Genomic DNA, 16824 nt, shown 5'->3' on the forward strand with positions numbered 1-16824 from the left:
GTGTGGACCATCACAATGGACAATCAATGTGGGTAGCCAGTGTGGACCATCACAATGGACAATCAATGTGGGTAGCCAGTGTGGACTATCACAATGGACAATCAATGTGGGTAGCCAGTGTGGATGATCAGGAGACAGAATGGGTGGTCAATAGAGGTCATCACAGTGGAGGGTCAGTGTAGACAATTAAGGTGGAGGGTCAGTCCTGGAGGTCAGTAAGCTGACCAGGGTGGTTGATTAGAACATAGATGACCAAGTGGGCAGTCAGATGGATGGTCAATGAGAGATGATCTTGCAGCATCAGGATAGACGGTCACTGAATACCAAGTGTGGTCCTCAGCAAGAGGACCTCAGGGACAAGGAAGTCTCTTACCAGGGGGCCTGGAGGACCCATCTGTCCAGGGGGTCCCAGGAGGCCTGGCTCACCCTAAAGATGAAACAGAACATGGGGTAGGTCCCACCCTGACAGAGCCCAATGTGGACCCTCCACCTTCTACCAAGGTCAGCTCCTCCTGATTGAAGACGAATCAGGTGAGGAGACCACGCATGCATCTGTTCCCCTTGCCTTTGCCCACCCAAGCTCCCACTCACCACAGGTCCAGGGATCCCTGGAAGACCCTCAGGTCCAGGACGCCCAGGAGGCCCTCGAGCCCCAAGTGGGCCTGCCCTTCCAGGGGGTCCATCAGGGCCCGGCTCTCCCTGAAACAGACAGAGTCAGAGGAAGAGGGAATGAGGCAGGATACCTGTGTCCTAACCACAGGCAAGAGGCAGAAGGGATTGGACCCTCCCTCATTCTGTAGGCCCAGCTGTTCCCCAAGGGGTCAGCAGAGGACTCGGCCGGAGATGCCACACTCACCTTGGCACCTTTCTGCCCTTCTTTCCCTTCTTTGCCCACGCGGCCTGAAGGACCCTGAGGAGGGAAAGACAGTGTGAGCACGGGCGCCTGTGGGGGTCCTTGGTGTGAGCAGGGGGGGCTCCCTGTGTGGACATGAAGGGTCCCCTGTGTGGACATGAGGGGGTTCCTGTGTGGGTGAGGGGGCCCCTGTGTGGGTGAGGAGGCCCCTGTGTGGACATGAGGGGCCCCTGTGTGGGTGAGGAGGCTCCTGTGTGGACATGAGGGGCCCCTGTGTGGGTGAGGGGGCGCCTGTGTGGGTGAGGGGGCCCCTGTGCGGGTGAGGAGGCCCCTGTGTGGACATGAGGGGCCCCTGTGTGGGTGAGGGGGCCCCTGTGTGGACATGAGGGGCCCCTGTGTGGGTGAGGGGGCGCCTGTGTGGGTGAGGGGGCCCCTGTGTGGACATGAGGGGGCTCTGTGTGGGTAAGGGGGCTCCTGTGTGGACATGAGGGGGCTCTGTGTGGGTAAGGGGGCTCCTGTGTGGACATGAGGGGGCTCCTGTGTGGATGAGGGGGCTCCTGTGTGGACATGAGGGGGCCCTGTGTGCAATGAGGGGGCTCTGTGTGGACATGAGGGGACCTGTGTGGAATGAAGGGGCTCTGTGTGGACATGAGGGGGGCCTGTGTGGGTGAGCGGGGCTTAGGTGGTTGAGCGGGGGCCTGTGTGGGTGAGCGGGGGCTGTGTGGGTGAGTGGGGGCTGTGTGGGTGAGCGGGGCCTGTGTAGGTGAGCGGGGGCTGTGTGGTTGAGCAGGGGCCTGTGTAGGTGAGCGGGGGCCTGTGTGGGTGAGCGGGGGCCTGTGTGGGTGAGTGGGGGCCTGTGTGGGTGAGCGGGGCTTAGGTGGTTGAGCGGGGGCCTGTGTGGGTGAGCGAGGGTTAAGTGGGTGAGTGGGGGCTGTGTGGGTGAGCGGGGGCTGTGTGGGTTAGTGGGGCCTGTGTAGGAAGTGGGGGGCCCCTGTGTGGATGAGCAACCCCTGAGTGGGTGAGTGGGGGCTGTGTAGGTAAGCGGGGGCCTGTGTAGGTGAGTGGAGGTTTGTGCAGTCAGGAAAGGATGAGCACCAAGGCAGCCAGGATGTGGAATTTACTCACCCTCTTGCCAGGGGGTCCAGGGGGGCCTGGTTCCCCAGAAGCACCAGGTGGGCCCTGAGAGGTTATAATAGTAACAGTGGTCAAGTTAGCTAACAACTCTGCTTCAAGATGCCCTCAGCAAGGAGAGCGTGTCCCCCAAAACACCACCCAGCACCAGCTGTCTCCCACCTTCCCCAGTGGCTCAAGGTCATGGTAAAGGTTTGCTCACTCACCGCCTCCCCAACCCTGCTCTCCCAGCACCATCCCCCCATCTCCAACTCACCGGACCCCCAACATCACCGTGGTCTCCTTTCTCCCCTGGGGAGCCCTCTACACCCTGGAGGGAGAAAATCAGGTTGGGAGGGATCATGGGGGTCCCATGGGGATTTGGAGGACAGTGAAGGTCATTTACTTCACCGAGCCACCCAGGTGTGTGGGTTGGGGTAATGGAGACAAGGGGTTGGGGAAATGGTGAGCTTGGGGTGGGGTGGGAATCAGTGAATCGGGTCATACCCACCACAACTCCAGGGTCTCCTGGGGGTCCTAGATCTCCAGGGAGTCCTTTGAGACCCTGGACCAAGACATAATTAATAATCACATCTCTGAATCCCTGGACATTTATTCATTTAACGGACACATTAACTCCTAAAAGTCCTGGGGCTCAAGCCTCTGACCAGGGCGAGGCACAGAATTCTGGCCCTCTGAGAGCAGTTATCACAGGGGTTCAGGAGGGAGGGGACTGAGCAGAGATGTGGTACACATGTCCTCACTTCCTTTGCCCTGTAGCCCCTGAATCAGGACTCACACAGGGAAACGTCACTCAAAGAGAAGATAAAATGCAAATCAAGGTCCCCCAAACTCCGAGGCTCTTCACTGCCTCCATCAGGAGGCTCAGAGCTCCCCACCCCTGGTGGAAGGGCCTGGACCTCTACCTCATGTCCCAGATCAGCTGTAGCTTTGACCTAACATTGACCTCAACCTTGACCTTTCTGACACTATGAGAATGATTCCCTGGGAAAGAAAAGTTATGCTCACACACAAAGGTGTAAACCACTGTATTTTGTGATGGTTCATTGATTTAATCAGTTATGTTCTGGGTTGCTCATGGGGTTGGTGACTCCAAGCACTGGGACCCCTGGCTGAATATCTGGGAGCTGGTTGGAGTATGCACATGAGTCCTGCACACACACACACACACACACACACACACACACACCTCCCCAGAACTCACCATATTCCCTTTGGCACCATCCTCTCCAGGGGGCCCTTTCTTGCCTGGTGGCCCAGCAGCTCCAGACGGGCCTGAGTCCCCCTTTTCACCCACTTCTCCTTTAGGCCCCTTTGTGGAGACAGAGGTCAGACGTCAGAGTGGCCTGAATGCTCCAGGGGTCAAGGGTTAGCAGACCTTCAGGAATCAGATCAGCATGGTCTGAAGCTTTCCTGGGGTCAAAGGCCAAAGTATCCTATGCTGCCCAAGGTCATGGAGACCTAGGACTTCCAGGGGCCAGGGTGGTACGTGTCACCTTAGAGTGAATTAAAAAAGAGGTCCCTCAACTGCAATGACAGAGGTTTGCGGTTCGAATCCACCAGATGCTCTGCTGGAGAAGGAGGGGCAATCTCCTCCTGTACCAGTCAGATCTGATTTGACAGTACATGCACAAAAAAAATAATAATAAAGAAAAAAGAAAAAGAAGAGGTCCCTTCTGAGAAACTCTGAGTAGCCTTGGAGCTGAGATCCACGGCCCCTCTTGACCTTGAGCCTTTGGATGTACGAGCTGCAAAACCTTGCAGTGGCCCATCTGAGACTCCCCAGGGTTCTTGTGTCAAGAGTGTCAGGGATGAGTATAGCCACAGGTCAGTCCATGAGATGGAAAGAGAAGCCCAGTCACTCACCGGGATGCCTGGGGGTCCTGGGGGTCCTTGATCTCCAGCATCCCCTGGCTCACCCTAAAAACAACAGAATAAGGGTGGAGAGAGGTCACACTGCCGAGGCAAAGAGGAGCAACCCAGCATGTCCACCCTCCATCATAACCCACTCTTCTTCTTCTTCCCTCTCTCACCTTCTCGCCCACAGCGCCTGGCTGACCAACTCCTCCAGGCAGCCCTGGAGGACCCTGGGAAACAACAAGGAATCAGACTGGAATCCTGACATACCCTTCCTGGGAAATACATCTTCCCTGCTTATGAGGCATCCTGGTCCCATCAGAGTTCTCACCTCTGATCCACTTGGTCCATGAGGGCCCCGAGGACCTGGAGCTCCATGGGGACCCTGTGAGAGGGTCAGAATAGCATCAAGTGTCCCTATGATTCCCACAGACACAGCATCCTTGATGCTTGCGACTCATGTAACCCTTGAAATGACAACGATGCCTCAAGATCTGCCAAAGTGGACCCCATTCCCCCTGAACACGACTCCCCTTCCCATCTTTCCCTGGGGTTCGTACCATGGATCCTACGTCTCCGACCTCCCCTTTTTCTCCTGGAGGGCCTGGCATCCCCTAGAGAACAAGGAGCCAACATTGAGGCATGCTGCTGTTGATGTTGTTGTTGAGTAATGTCAAGTTGGAATGGATTCACAGCTGACCCTCCAGTAGGTTTTCAGAGGTGGTGAATCACCCAGGAGATTGCCCACCTTTCTCCCATGGAACAGCTGGTGGATTTGAACCACGTGCCTTCAGGATGGCAGTGCAGCTCCTTACCACTAGGCCACCAGAGTCGCTAGAGTAAGGCATAGGGTGAAGGAAACAGTGAACTACTTCGTAACTTAGACACCTACCTGCAGGCCAGGGGGGCCAATGACTCCCGGAAAGCCTCTCACTCCATCATCTCCTTTCTGTCCAAAGAGACCTGGGGGTCCCCGGCGTCCCTGAGCTCCGTCTGATCCCTGGCAGGGGCACAGTTAGGGTTGAGGTCATGGATTACAAATGGGGTCATGGTCAAGGGTGAAGATTGAGGTTAAGGGTTGGAGTAAGAGTTGAGAGTTGAGGAAGTTTGGAGCTCGAGTCTGGGTTAAGGATCAAGTTTTAGGAGTGCAGTCAAAGGTTGAGTCAAAGTTTGAGATTGGTATTAGATGGTGAGTCAGGGTCAGATTAAAGTTAAGGCCATTAACAGGGCTCCAGTGAGGTTGGGTTTGAAGTTGAAGTTGAAGATGCAAGTTTGAATTTAGCTTTGGTGTCAACATTGGAGGGTAGGTCAGGGAGAGAGGTTGAAGTTAAGACTGATTTCAGAGTTTGACTAATAAGGGTTTGGATTTGGGATTGAAACGAAAGTCATGAGCAGAGTTGAACCGGGACTAAGATGGTTCAGAGTTGGGAGTTGAGGTTGGAACTGGTTCCACTGAAAGAGTTGTGTTGATACTAGCTGTTAGCATTAAGGGGTAAGTCAGGGTGAAGGGCGAGGTCCGCCCTGATTCAGGTTGGAGAAAGCTCTCCTTTCCCACCTAGCTTGGAGCACTCACTGGCGGGCCTGGGTGTCCTGCAGGACCTCGGATTCCTGCTGGTCCAGGAGGGCCCTAGGGAGCAGAGCAAAGTTCAAAACACCCTCAGGTTCAGGATTGAGAAGGGGCCCACACAAAGTCCATCCCTACTTCCTTGTCCACACCTCCTTCTTGGAAAAAGTATTCCCACCAGGAAGAGACAGCTACATCCTCCCAACCTTGCCTTCCCGGAGACCAATGATTGGGATCAGAAATGGACATCTGCCCCAACATTGCCTGTCCAGACCTTGTCCCCAGAAATGGTACCATGACCTGGGCACTGAACTGCTAGCTAGACTGAACTTAGAGGGAAACTGGGGCAAGATGCCTCACAGTCAAAGTCATACGCAGAGAAGTAGATGCCACCAAGGAAAATGAGAGTATAAATGTTCCATTCTCCTGGAGGCCCAGGTACTCTGCAGTTGAGTTCTGTGACCCCCTTGAGGTTTCAAGATGGAGCCCAGGAAAGCCAGAAATTCCATGGTTTTCTTTCTTCCACCTTCCACATCCCTGATTGCCCTCTTCCCACCAACGAAGAGCCCTCCCAGCTGGGGCCACCACTCACCGCATCCCCCTTATCGCCTTTGCTCCCTTTGTGACCAGGGGAGCCCACTTCACCCTGCAGAGGAAACGAGATGAGGAACAACCTGATCCCCTCAGGAGGATCCCCCTGTCCCCAGACTCTCCCTCTCCACGAGCCACTCACCTTGTCCCCTTCCTCACCAGAAGGCCCAACAGCTCCAGTGGGTCCAGGAAGCCCCAGGGGCCCTGGGATCCCATCTTTGCCAGTGGGGCCTGGGGAGCCCCGTTCACCCTGGTGGAGTTGGAAATGGGCATGTCAGACACCAGGGATAGAACACCTCATGGAATGGGCTATGTGGAGCACTAAGTCCTGAGGAATAGAGTGAGATCACTCACCGGGGAACCTTTCTCTCCTGGGGGGCCAACAGGTCCTGGACCTCCACTTTGACCAGGAAGCCCAATGGCTCCTGCTGGGCCTACAGGACCTCGCTCACCAGGGGAGCCCTGAAAATGAAGAGTCAGGAATATTAATCATGGTCACTCGATCACTGCCATCAAGTCGACCCTCCTCTGGGCTTCCAAGGCTGAATCACATGGGAGGAGACGGTCCACCTTCCTTCTCAAGGGTTTAAACCACCAGAGAAGCTCAGCCTCTGGGTTAGCCCCCCAACTCCCTATAGACTGAGTCATCAGAGCTCCCTAAGAACCCTAATAATGTTGTTAGGTGATGTCGAGTCGAGTCCAGCTCATAGTAACCTTATGAACAACAGACCTGAACTCTGCTCTATCCTGTGCCGTCCTCATCGTTCTGATGCCCTTGAGCCCATGACTGCAGTCATTGTGTTCATTCATTTCACCGGGGGGGGGGTCTTTCTCCATTTCGCTGACCCTCCTTATTGTCCCTTTCCAAGGAATAGCCTCTCTTAGTCAAAGGTCCAAAGTATGAGACACAGAGCTTCATCGCCTTTGCCTCCAAGGAGCCCTCTGGCTGCACTTTTTCCATATTGCTGTTGCTATGTATTGTTATCGAATCACCTGTGACCCATAGCGACCCTATATACAGCAGCCCTGAATCATGCCCTGTCCTGAGCCAGGCTCACTAATTCCAACACACCAACCCCCATTGCTCCAGTCACTGTATCAATCCATCTCATCCGGGGTCTTCCTCTCTTGAGCTGTCTGTCCACCCTTCCAAGCATGATGTCCAAGGACCAATGTCTCCTGGCCACATGCCCAAAGTAAGTGAAGCAGAGCTTCCAAATCCTAGCCTCCAAGGAGAAACTTGGCTTCACCCCCTCCAAGACAGACCTATTTGTTTTCTTGGTAGTTCATGGTATGTTCAAAACTCTTCTCCAACACCACAATTTGAAGACATCAATTTTTCTTCTGTCTTCTTTAGTCATTGTCCAGCCCCCTGATGCAGAGCAAGTAATTGCGAAGTCCATGGCCTTCAGTAGACGCACCTTGGTCTCTAGACTGACAGTGTTGCTAGGGCGGGGTTTCAAGCAGTGAGGCACCAAGAAAGGCCTTTACTAGCATCACCTCCAGCTGTTTTCCTCCAGCAGCAGAGGGTGCTGTGAGCATGGTCAATCCCTGCTTTTCTCAGAGGCCTCCAACCCACTGAGAAGAGAAGTTGGCCTCCCTCCTGTGGCCCACAGCCCTACACATCCGACCCCATCATCTCCCTGTACTCTCTCTTCCCCAGAATCACTCTCACTTGCTCTACTCCATTCCTATCGGTCACCTCCCTGTTTCTGAAACCCACCAGGCAAGCTCCAGCTTCTGGGTCTATTGCATCTACTGCTTCTCTGCCTGGAACACTCTCCGCTCAAATATGTACTGAGTTCCTCCCTCACTTCCTCCCCATCTCAGCTCAAAAGGCACTTTCTTCTCCAGAGGCCTTCCTTGGATTTTTTTAAAAAATAAGATGATGATGATGATGATGATTAATTTTAATGAAAATTTACAGATATTTTGGATTTCCATTCATTCATTTTTACACTTTTCTCCCTGCCCACCCCTCTCCTCCAGTTCGTTCTTCTCTTAGAGAAGTAAAAGAAAAACTTTCATTGTTATACAATCCCCCCCCCGCCAAGTACACTCCATTGTGCAGCCTTCATTCAGGACTCCTGTCATGACAACAATACCTAATCCTATATCCCTTTTTTCAAGATTGGTGGATGATTTGTCAACAATCTGTGTTATGCAGATGACACAACCCTGCTTGCTGAAAATGAAAAGGACCTGAAGCACCTGCTGCAGAGGGTCAAGGACTGTAGCCTACAATATGGATTGAGGCTCAATGTCAAGAAGACAAAGATTCTCACCATTGGACCAATTGGCAGCATCAGGATGGATGGTGGAGAGATTGAGATTGTACACAGCTTTAGTTTGCTTGGCTCCACAGTCAACACTCTTGGCACCAGTAGCCAGGAAATTAAAAGGCACATTGCCATGGGAAAGTCTGCTGTTAGGGACCTCTCCAAAGTACTGAAGAGCAATGGTGTCTCTCTGGAGACTAAGGTGGGTGTGATACAGACCATGGTCTTCACAATCACTTGTTATGCATCAGAGAGTTGGACAATGACCAAGGAGGAGAGAAGGAGAATTGATGCCTTTGAGCTGTGGTGCTGGAGAAAAGTATTGAGAATACCATAGACTGCTAGGAAAACAAACAGATTTGTCCTGGAGAGGGTTAAACCAGGTGGCTCCTTGGAGGCAAGGATTCTGAGGCTCCGTCTAACATACTTTGGACATGTTGTGAGGAGAGACTGGTTCTTAGAGAGGGACATCATGCTTGGGAGGGTGGAGGGACAGCACAGGAGGGAAAGGCCCTCTATGAGATGGATTGATTCAGTGACTGGGATAATCAGGATGGGAGTGTCAGAGACAGTGCGAATGGCACAGGACAGAGCAGAGTTTAGGGCTGTTGTACATAGGATCGCTATGTGTCACAAGTGACTCGATGGCACATAACAACAACAACATACCCCTTTTAAACAGTTCTCTCCCTCATCTGTTTCAGAGGCCTTCCTTCTACCATCCCTTAGAAGAAGTGCAGGCAGGAGACAAGGATGTTAAAGTTAGAAGCGAGGATGGGAAGGCTTTGTCTCCCGCGTGTATTTTGGACATGTTTATCAAGAGGGGCTAGTCCTTGGAAGAAGACCTCTGACTGAAAGGTGGAGGGTCAGAAAAGGGGAGGAAGAGCCTCCACGGCATGGACTGACATGGTAACTGTAACAATGGAATTATACAATCATAGAATTGGGTATTATTGTCATGACAGGGGTCCAGAGTGAAGGCTGCATAGTGGAGTGGACTTGGGGGGAGGGATTGCATAACAATGAAATAAGTTTTTCTTTTACTTTTCAAGGAGAAGAATGAATTGGAGGGTGGGGTGGACAGGGAGAAAAGTACAACAACTTTTGGTGGATGTTTGGAAACCTTAAGTCTCTGTAAACTTTCATTAAAATGAATTTTTTAGAAAAGCTAACATTAAAAAAAAACCACAATTGGATTAGCACAGTGGAAATTGAGGATGGCGAGGGATAGGGCAGGGTTTCTGCTGTACATGGAATTGCTCTGACATGGATCAGAACTGGTGGGACCTAATAATAACATGGGATTTCACAACCACCTCACACACTGGTGAAAGCTGAACAGCGCGTGAGGAAGAGCTAAGAAGGACTGAACTGTGAGGAGCTAAGAGTTCAAAGAGCCTTTGAACTGTTGATGTTAGAGAGAAATGCTGAACACACCAGGGACTTTCCAAAAACCAAATGGGCCAGAGGGTCATGCAGCCAGATCACTCCTGAGATGCAAGGATGATGGGACTTGTTTTGCGTACTTGGGACATGTTGTCAGGAGACGCCAGTCCCTGGAGAAGCACACCACGCTTGATAAAGCAGAGGGTCCTCAAAAGAGAGGAAGCTCTCAATGAGGTGGACAACCCAGTGACCGGCACCATGGGCTTCAGCAAAGCAGAGGCTGCGATGGCGGCACAGGATTGGCCAGGGTTTCGATCTGTCGTACACGAGATTACTGTGAGTGGAAGCAGATTTGATGGCACCTGATAATAACAGCAGGGAATCTGGTGGTTTCGTGGTAAAGGACTGTGCTGCCAGCACAGAGGTGTGTGGTTCAAATCCACCAGCTTCTCCATGGGAGAATGATGGGCAATCTCTTCCTGTGCAATTTACTGCCTCTGACAACCAGCTAGTGGGTCATTTCCAACTCGTCAACAACACCCATAGTCCCTGTGGCCTTGTGGTTTATCTGGAGCGATAGTCAAACGCTGGATGGCTCCTTTCTTTAATTAGAATATAGACTCCCGACTATTGTTGTGTTTAGATTATGACTCACAGCCGCTGCGTGGACAGCATATCTGAACCTTGCTCTTTCCAATACATTCAAGCCCATTGTACAGTCACCGTATTGAAGCCCTGCTTTTCTTTCTCTGACCTTCCCGAGATAATGTCTTTCCCCAAGGACTGGCTCTTCCTGATGAGACGTTGATGTCTGGCACACAGGTAATTTATTAGTCGGGTAAACATAATCTCAAGTCGAGGTCTTTGTGAGGTGGGTCTCCTCATCACACTAAGGGTGGCAGCCCAACCAATGAGCCTGTCTGACTCCAGAGATGGTGACCTTAACCATGACCATGCTTCTCAGGTCCCTCAGGACCCCTCCACCTCCTCCCACTCCCATCCAGCAGATGCAGTTACACTTACATTGGCCCCAGTGGGGCCCGGAGGTCCTTTGTCACCTTTCAAGCCAGTCGGCCCCTGAGGGAGGAGATGATTCACTAAATAGGGCACCAAGGTGTTCAGGACCTGTCTGCACTTTGAGAGGCACCTGGACCCCATCTCCCTCCTAGGATTAGGCCCTGAGGTGGGAGAGGGTCCACTTCCACCAGGCCTCTCCAATCACCATTCCTTTACTGTCCCAGGTGGTCCTGCCCAGCATGCCATCACCCTGGCCCTTCTGTGCTCCCCCTTCCCTTCTCTGCCTCCCAGCCCAACCAGGTGCCTGGCAGGAAGGTTTCTAGTGGGTACTTACCAGGTCCCCGGGGGCTCCTTGGGGGCCTGGGAAGCCTCTGGGCCCAGGTGGTCCTTCCTTCCCAAGAGGTCCCGATGGGCCCGGGTCCCCCTGCAGGAGTACAGACGAAGGAGGTCAAGGTCACACTCACAGTCTATGAATCGGGGGCGGGGGGCCCCAGGAGTCCTGAGATGGTCTGAAGCTGTTGACAGACTTTGGAATCTGCAACCAAGGTTTCCCTCGGAACAAGACCTCACCTTGCTTCCCTCTCTGCCTTCCAGGCCCGGAAGACCTTGTTCACCAGGAGGCCCAGGAGGCCCCGGAGGTCCCCTCTCACCCAGAGGCCCCGCATCTCCTGTCTTTCCCTGGACAGGAAGAAGGAGCAGTTGAACAAGAGTAGGTTATGGGGCCCATCTGACATCCCAAACTCCCTCCAGGCTCTACCCCAAAGCAAGGCAAGCTGGGAAGCCCGGCAGGCGACTCTGACCTGAGGCCCCACGACACCGGCTGGCCCAGGTGGGCCTGTCTGACCTTGGAAGCCCTGGGGAGAGAAAGTGTCACATGGAGGGAGGGAGGAAGGACATCTTAGGGTCAGAGGTCAGAGGACAGGGGACACTCACCAATTCACCTCTTTGGCCAGGGTGCCCAGATCGCCCATCTTTTCCTTGGGGACCCTGAGGGATAAAGTGGGAGAGAGTTGGGCCACATATAAGGGTCCCCCCTACTCCCTGACTCCCCTCATCCAGCTCTCCATCAGGGTGAGCTCACTTACAGGGGGGCCCTTTGGCCCAGGGAATCCAGGGGGTCCTTGTAGACCAGGAAGACCCTGAAATAGAACCAAAAGGTACAGTCCAAGGCCGCTTGTGCTTGTGGAGGCCATTGAGCTTACACATATTGAGTGCTTAATGTATGCCAGCCAGCGCCAAGCACTACACACACACACACACACACACACACACACACACACACACACGTACGTTTTGTCATTGCAGCCTTTTGGGTTGAGGATTATGGTTAGTCCCATTTTAAAGGAGGAAACTGAGGTACAGAGAGGTTATGTGATCTTTCCCGGGTCAAATACAGCTGGTGAACAGCAGAGCGAGGAACTTGATTTCAGGGTTCTCTGGCTTCCGAGGCTGCGTTCTTTTAGCTTTATTATAATATTTCTCCAGCCCTTAGGGTTATACCCACCCAGAAACACCACATGCATCACACACAAAACCACACACATATACTAACCTTTTCTCCAGGGATCCCAGGGGCCCCATCTTGGCCCACATCTCCCTAGGACAGAGGAAGATCCGTGAATGAAAACAAATCCAACTGGAAGAAGTTGGCTGGGACTGAGCTAAGTCTGGTCTAAGGAGTCTCATGGTGACTCTGAGCAACCCAACCTATCCCATCCCATCTCATCTCATCTCATCCCATCTCATCCCATCCCATCCCATTAAATGCTGTGTCATCCCATCTCGTCGCATCCCATCCTGTCCCATCCCATCCCATCACATCCCATCCCATCCCATCCCATCCCATCCTGTCCCATCCCATCCCACCCCATCCTGCCCCATCCCATCTCATTCTGTCCTATCTCATCCCATCCTGTCCCATCCCATCCCATCTCATTTCATCCCATCCCATCCCATCCCATCCCATTCCATCCCACCCCATCACATCACATACCTTGGGGCCTGGCTGCCCCGTGGCACCTGGTTGCCCCCTCTCTCCACGGGAGCCCTGAGCAGAAAGAAAGCAGAGATTAGAAGTGAGAAGATGGGAGAGCATAAAAGATGAGGCCAAGCCCTCCAGGTTGGATGGGTCATCGCTCCTGCCCCCCCCCCAGAGACACAGACTTCTCCATGATCTCGCTTCACCCCCTCCTTTGTAGTCCTGCTCCCCCTCCCCACCCCACCCCAGCCCAGGCCCAGCCCATAGGGGATGGGGAAACACTCTTCACAGGACATTGTCTTACTGGTGGTCCCCGTTCTCCTTCCTGTCCCGACTGCCCAGCCTTCCCCTGAAGAGGAAACATGGTGAGAGAGACAGAAGGTAATGATCACGGGGTGCCACAAACACAGCTGCACACGTTACAGACCTAGAAAGATATCTGCGTGCACTCATTCACACACACAAGTGCACTGTTGACTCACAGAACCACATGATCACCCCAGACACCCAGGGGTACATACAGTGACATCTACAAGGTCCCAGCATGCAAGCTTGTGCCCTCGCATGGACTCCCACTCATCACAGCAGCACACGACACACATAGGTCATCACAACGCCCTTGGTGAGTCATAGACTCAAGCTGACACTGGAGTTTGCACACACGTGTTCCTAGTGTAACATATATGCGTGTGTGTGTGGATTCACAGGAGGATGCAGTCTTGACAAGCACATCAAGGCAAGCATACCAACCACTTGCCTTCAAGGCAATTCTGACTCCCAGTCATCTCGTGTGTGTAAAGTACAACTGGGCTCCATCGGGTTCTCAGTTCTAGAAGCCGATCATCCAACCTTGCCTCTGAGACAACTCTGGGTGAGCTTGAACCTCCAACCTTCTGGTTAGAAGCTGAGTGTGTAAACCATGTACACCAACCAGGGACTCTACTATACATGTACTCATGTGCAGTTGTTGTTGTTGTTGTGTACTGTCAAGTCAGAACTGACCCATAGCTGACCCTCCAGCAGTTTTTCAGAGGCAGTTTTCTCGCATGAAAGGAGAATGCACATCCTTCTCCCATGGAGCAGAGGGTGGATTCGAACCAGGTGCCTTCAGGATGGCAGTGCAGCTTTTTGCCACTAAGCCACCACCATCCCCACTCAGGCACATACACACACCCAATGTCCACTTACACACAGTCACAACGCACAGACAGCAATATAGTGCGTGAGTGCACACGGAAGCACGTGCACATGTGTGTACATCCATGTCCTTTCACACATGGTGCATACATGCCCCTCTCCTGTTTATGTCACACACACGCATGCAAGTTCGTGGCCTTTTTCACCCAGACATAATCCCGCAGGCAGCAGCACCCAGATTCTGACTAATCTACACGGAGAGGCCCTTGCTACATGCATGCACCCCTGGACTTGCAGGCATAACTGCCCTCCACGTCATATGTGATGCCCTCCACGTAGTCTGCATTCGTACAAGGATATGTGCACACACAGGTGCTCCCGGGCACGGATACAGCTCTACATGCTTCCCTTCGCAGGACCTTCCCTCTCCCCTAACCCCTCAGCCACAACTCACCCGCTTTCCTTTCTCTCCTGGTGGGCCCAGTGGTCCAGGAAAGCCAACAGATCCCTAGGTTGAAGATCCAAAGAAAAAAGAGATGAGGGGACGAGGTGGCATCAGGTGCAGCAGCGCCTCGCCCTGTCCAGACACACCATTCTTTGGAGGCTCTTTCCAGGCTCCTGACTCCAGAAGCTACCTTGGTGCCTCCAGCCCCAGCCCTCCTGTCTTCTCACTCCTCCCCACCTCGCCCCATCACTCACTCTCCTCCAGCCATGCTGGCCTCTCCAGCGTTCCTTGGGCATGTCAGTATAACTCCTGCCTCCAGACCTTTGCAATGGCTTGGCTATGCTCTTTTCCCAGGTTTCCACAAACCCAGGATATCTTGATGCCAGGATGATCCTCCAAGCCACCCTCCATCATGTTGCCCTCTTCCGTTTTCCCCATGACAGTTAGACTAAAATGAATTTGCTTCACTTTATTAACTTATACAGGGTTGGTTTTCCCACTGGGACGTGGGCCCCTGGTCTTATTCTCCATTGTCTATGATTTGTTGTTATTAGCTATCATTAAGTCGGTCTCCAACTCATGACAGTCCCATGCACAACGGAATGAAATGTCACTCAATCTGCTCCAGTCTCATGATTACTTGCAAGACAGGATCATTGTGAACCAGAAGGATTTCACTGACTGATTTTCTCCCTCTTTGCCCATCTTCATCTGGAAGCCCTGCTGAAATTTGTGCAGCATCTTAGAAACATTCAAACCTCCCCTGACAGAGAGGTTATGAAAGACCCCGGATGAGATGAATGGATACAGTAAATGGGCCAATGGAGGTAGGTGCACTGAAATCAGAGAGTCTGTCTCAGGGCACGGCAAGCTTCAGAGCTGCTATAAGTTGCAGGTGACTCAACAGCACATAACAACAACAACACATTGGGTAGGATTTATTGAGGAGTAGTGATGTCAGTTTGAAGACTAAGGTTCATCTGATTCAGCCCATGGTTTTTTCCAAATACTATGTATCCAAGAGGCTGTTCATTCATAGGGTCGCTATGAGTCGTCTACAACTCGACGGCATTAAACAACAATAACAATGACGACGACCAAGAGAGAGCTACGTTGGCCTGGTGGAAGGAAGCTGTGCTACCAAGCCGAAGGTGGGTGATTGTCATCTGTGGCTCTTGGCCAGGTTCAAATTGTCTTCCTGTCAAACATTCTTCTAGGTGGTACAGCACTGGTCTGTGCGTTGCTGTACAGAGGTAACTTGTGGTTGCTGTGATGCTGAAGACTGTGACAGTGATGTGCCAGTCGTGGTAATGGGCACCCATGGTGGACAGTGTTGGCTGGAGCTTCCCGACTAAATCAAGCCTGGAAGCAGGGAGCGGCATCCACTTCCAAAATGGCTTGCCTCCAGAAACTCTATGTACGAACAATGCTCAGGTTGTTCGTTCATAGGGTCGCTATGAGTCGTCTACGACTCGATGGCATTAAACAACAACAACATGTATCCAAGAGCCGGACAATGAATAAGGATGATGGAAAAAGAATTGATGACTTTGAGCTGTGATGTTGGAGAAGAGAACTGAACTTCCCATGGATGGCCAACAGAACAGATATGTCTTGGAGATGGTGCAGCTGCAGTGCTCTTTGGAGACAAGAATGATATACCTTTGCCTCACATACTTTGGGTATGTTGTTAGAAGGGGCTATTCCCTGGAGAGGGACATGATGCTAGGAAGGGTGGAGGGCAAAGGAGAGGAAGACCTTCAACCAGGTGACTGCTGCATTGGGCTCTTGTGTGTCAGGAAGTGTGAGGATGGCCCAGGACAGAACAGGGTTCAGATCTTTTATTTATAGGTTCACTATGAGTTGTGCTCAACTAGATGGCACATAACAACAAGCCACTAAGTTCTAAAATTCTACCACTGAATTAAGAGACTGTAGTCTTCTGTATGGATTACACTGCAACATAAAGCAAATGAGAATCTTTAGAAGTGGACCAACAAACAACATCCTGATAAATGGAGGAGAGACTGACATCAAGAATCTCATTGGAAGGCGATGTGGCACTTTCTCAGAAAGTTGGAAATAAAAACAACTATGAGACATTATCTCATCCCAGTCAGAATAGCAAAATTTAACAGAACAGCAAGCAACAAATGCTGGCGAGATTGTGGAGAAACTGGAACCCTTATTCACTGTTGGTGTGGAGTGTAAAATGGTGCAAACACTGTGGAAGGCGGTATGGCGCTTTCTCAAAAAGTTGCAAATAGAGATACCATTTGACCCAGCAATTCCACTACCGGGAATATACCCCAAAGAGACCATAAATGACATCCAAACAGAAATATGCACACCCATGCTTATCACTTTGTTCACAATAACAAGGAGTTGGAAGCAACCCATGTGCCCATCAACAAATAAATGGATAGAGAAGCTCTGGTATACTCACACAATGGAATACTATACTGCATTGAAAAACAAGGAACTCATGCAATATTATTCAAAATGGGTGACTCTGGAGGACACTATGCTGAGTGAAATATCTCAGTCACAAAAGGACAAATACTGCATGGTGCCACTGTTGTAAAA

The 16824-nt window shown here is 51.9% G+C and overlaps 1 protein-coding gene across 1 annotated transcript in view; it reads right to left on the minus strand.

The window, feature by feature from the left end:
• The window catches only part of COL5A3 (collagen, type V, alpha 3), a 55025-nt gene that overhangs the window by 7508 nt on the left and 30693 nt on the right, over positions 1 to 16824 (minus strand). The window contains exons 32-57 of the mRNA XM_006898760.1: positions 14248 to 14301; positions 12961 to 13005; positions 12672 to 12725; positions 12231 to 12275; positions 11764 to 11817; positions 11612 to 11665; positions 11479 to 11532; positions 11249 to 11356; positions 11013 to 11102; positions 10685 to 10738; positions 6351 to 6458; positions 6139 to 6246; positions 5998 to 6051; positions 5415 to 5468; positions 4734 to 4841; positions 4402 to 4455; positions 4173 to 4226; positions 4018 to 4071; positions 3851 to 3904; positions 3189 to 3296; positions 2475 to 2528; positions 2241 to 2294; positions 1979 to 2032; positions 857 to 910; positions 592 to 699; positions 374 to 427 (exon numbers count right to left, since the gene is read on the minus strand). Coding sequence (XP_006898822.1) covers positions 374 to 427; positions 592 to 699; positions 857 to 910; positions 1979 to 2032; positions 2241 to 2294; positions 2475 to 2528; positions 3189 to 3296; positions 3851 to 3904; positions 4018 to 4071; positions 4173 to 4226; positions 4402 to 4455; positions 4734 to 4841; positions 5415 to 5468; positions 5998 to 6051; positions 6139 to 6246; positions 6351 to 6458; positions 10685 to 10738; positions 11013 to 11102; positions 11249 to 11356; positions 11479 to 11532; positions 11612 to 11665; positions 11764 to 11817; positions 12231 to 12275; positions 12672 to 12725; positions 12961 to 13005; positions 14248 to 14301 — 1746 coding nt within the window. The remainder of the gene's footprint in view (positions 1 to 373; positions 428 to 591; positions 700 to 856; positions 911 to 1978; positions 2033 to 2240; positions 2295 to 2474; positions 2529 to 3188; positions 3297 to 3850; positions 3905 to 4017; positions 4072 to 4172; positions 4227 to 4401; positions 4456 to 4733; positions 4842 to 5414; positions 5469 to 5997; positions 6052 to 6138; positions 6247 to 6350; positions 6459 to 10684; positions 10739 to 11012; positions 11103 to 11248; positions 11357 to 11478; positions 11533 to 11611; positions 11666 to 11763; positions 11818 to 12230; positions 12276 to 12671; positions 12726 to 12960; positions 13006 to 14247; positions 14302 to 16824) is intronic.

This window comes from Elephantulus edwardii, unplaced genomic scaffold (assembly GCF_000299155.1).
Source record: "Elephantulus edwardii isolate Elephantulus edwardi_28Jun2011 unplaced genomic scaffold, EleEdw1.0 scaffold00237, whole genome shotgun sequence".
NCBI classification, from domain to species: Eukaryota; Metazoa; Chordata; class Mammalia; order Macroscelidea; family Macroscelididae; genus Elephantulus; species Elephantulus edwardii.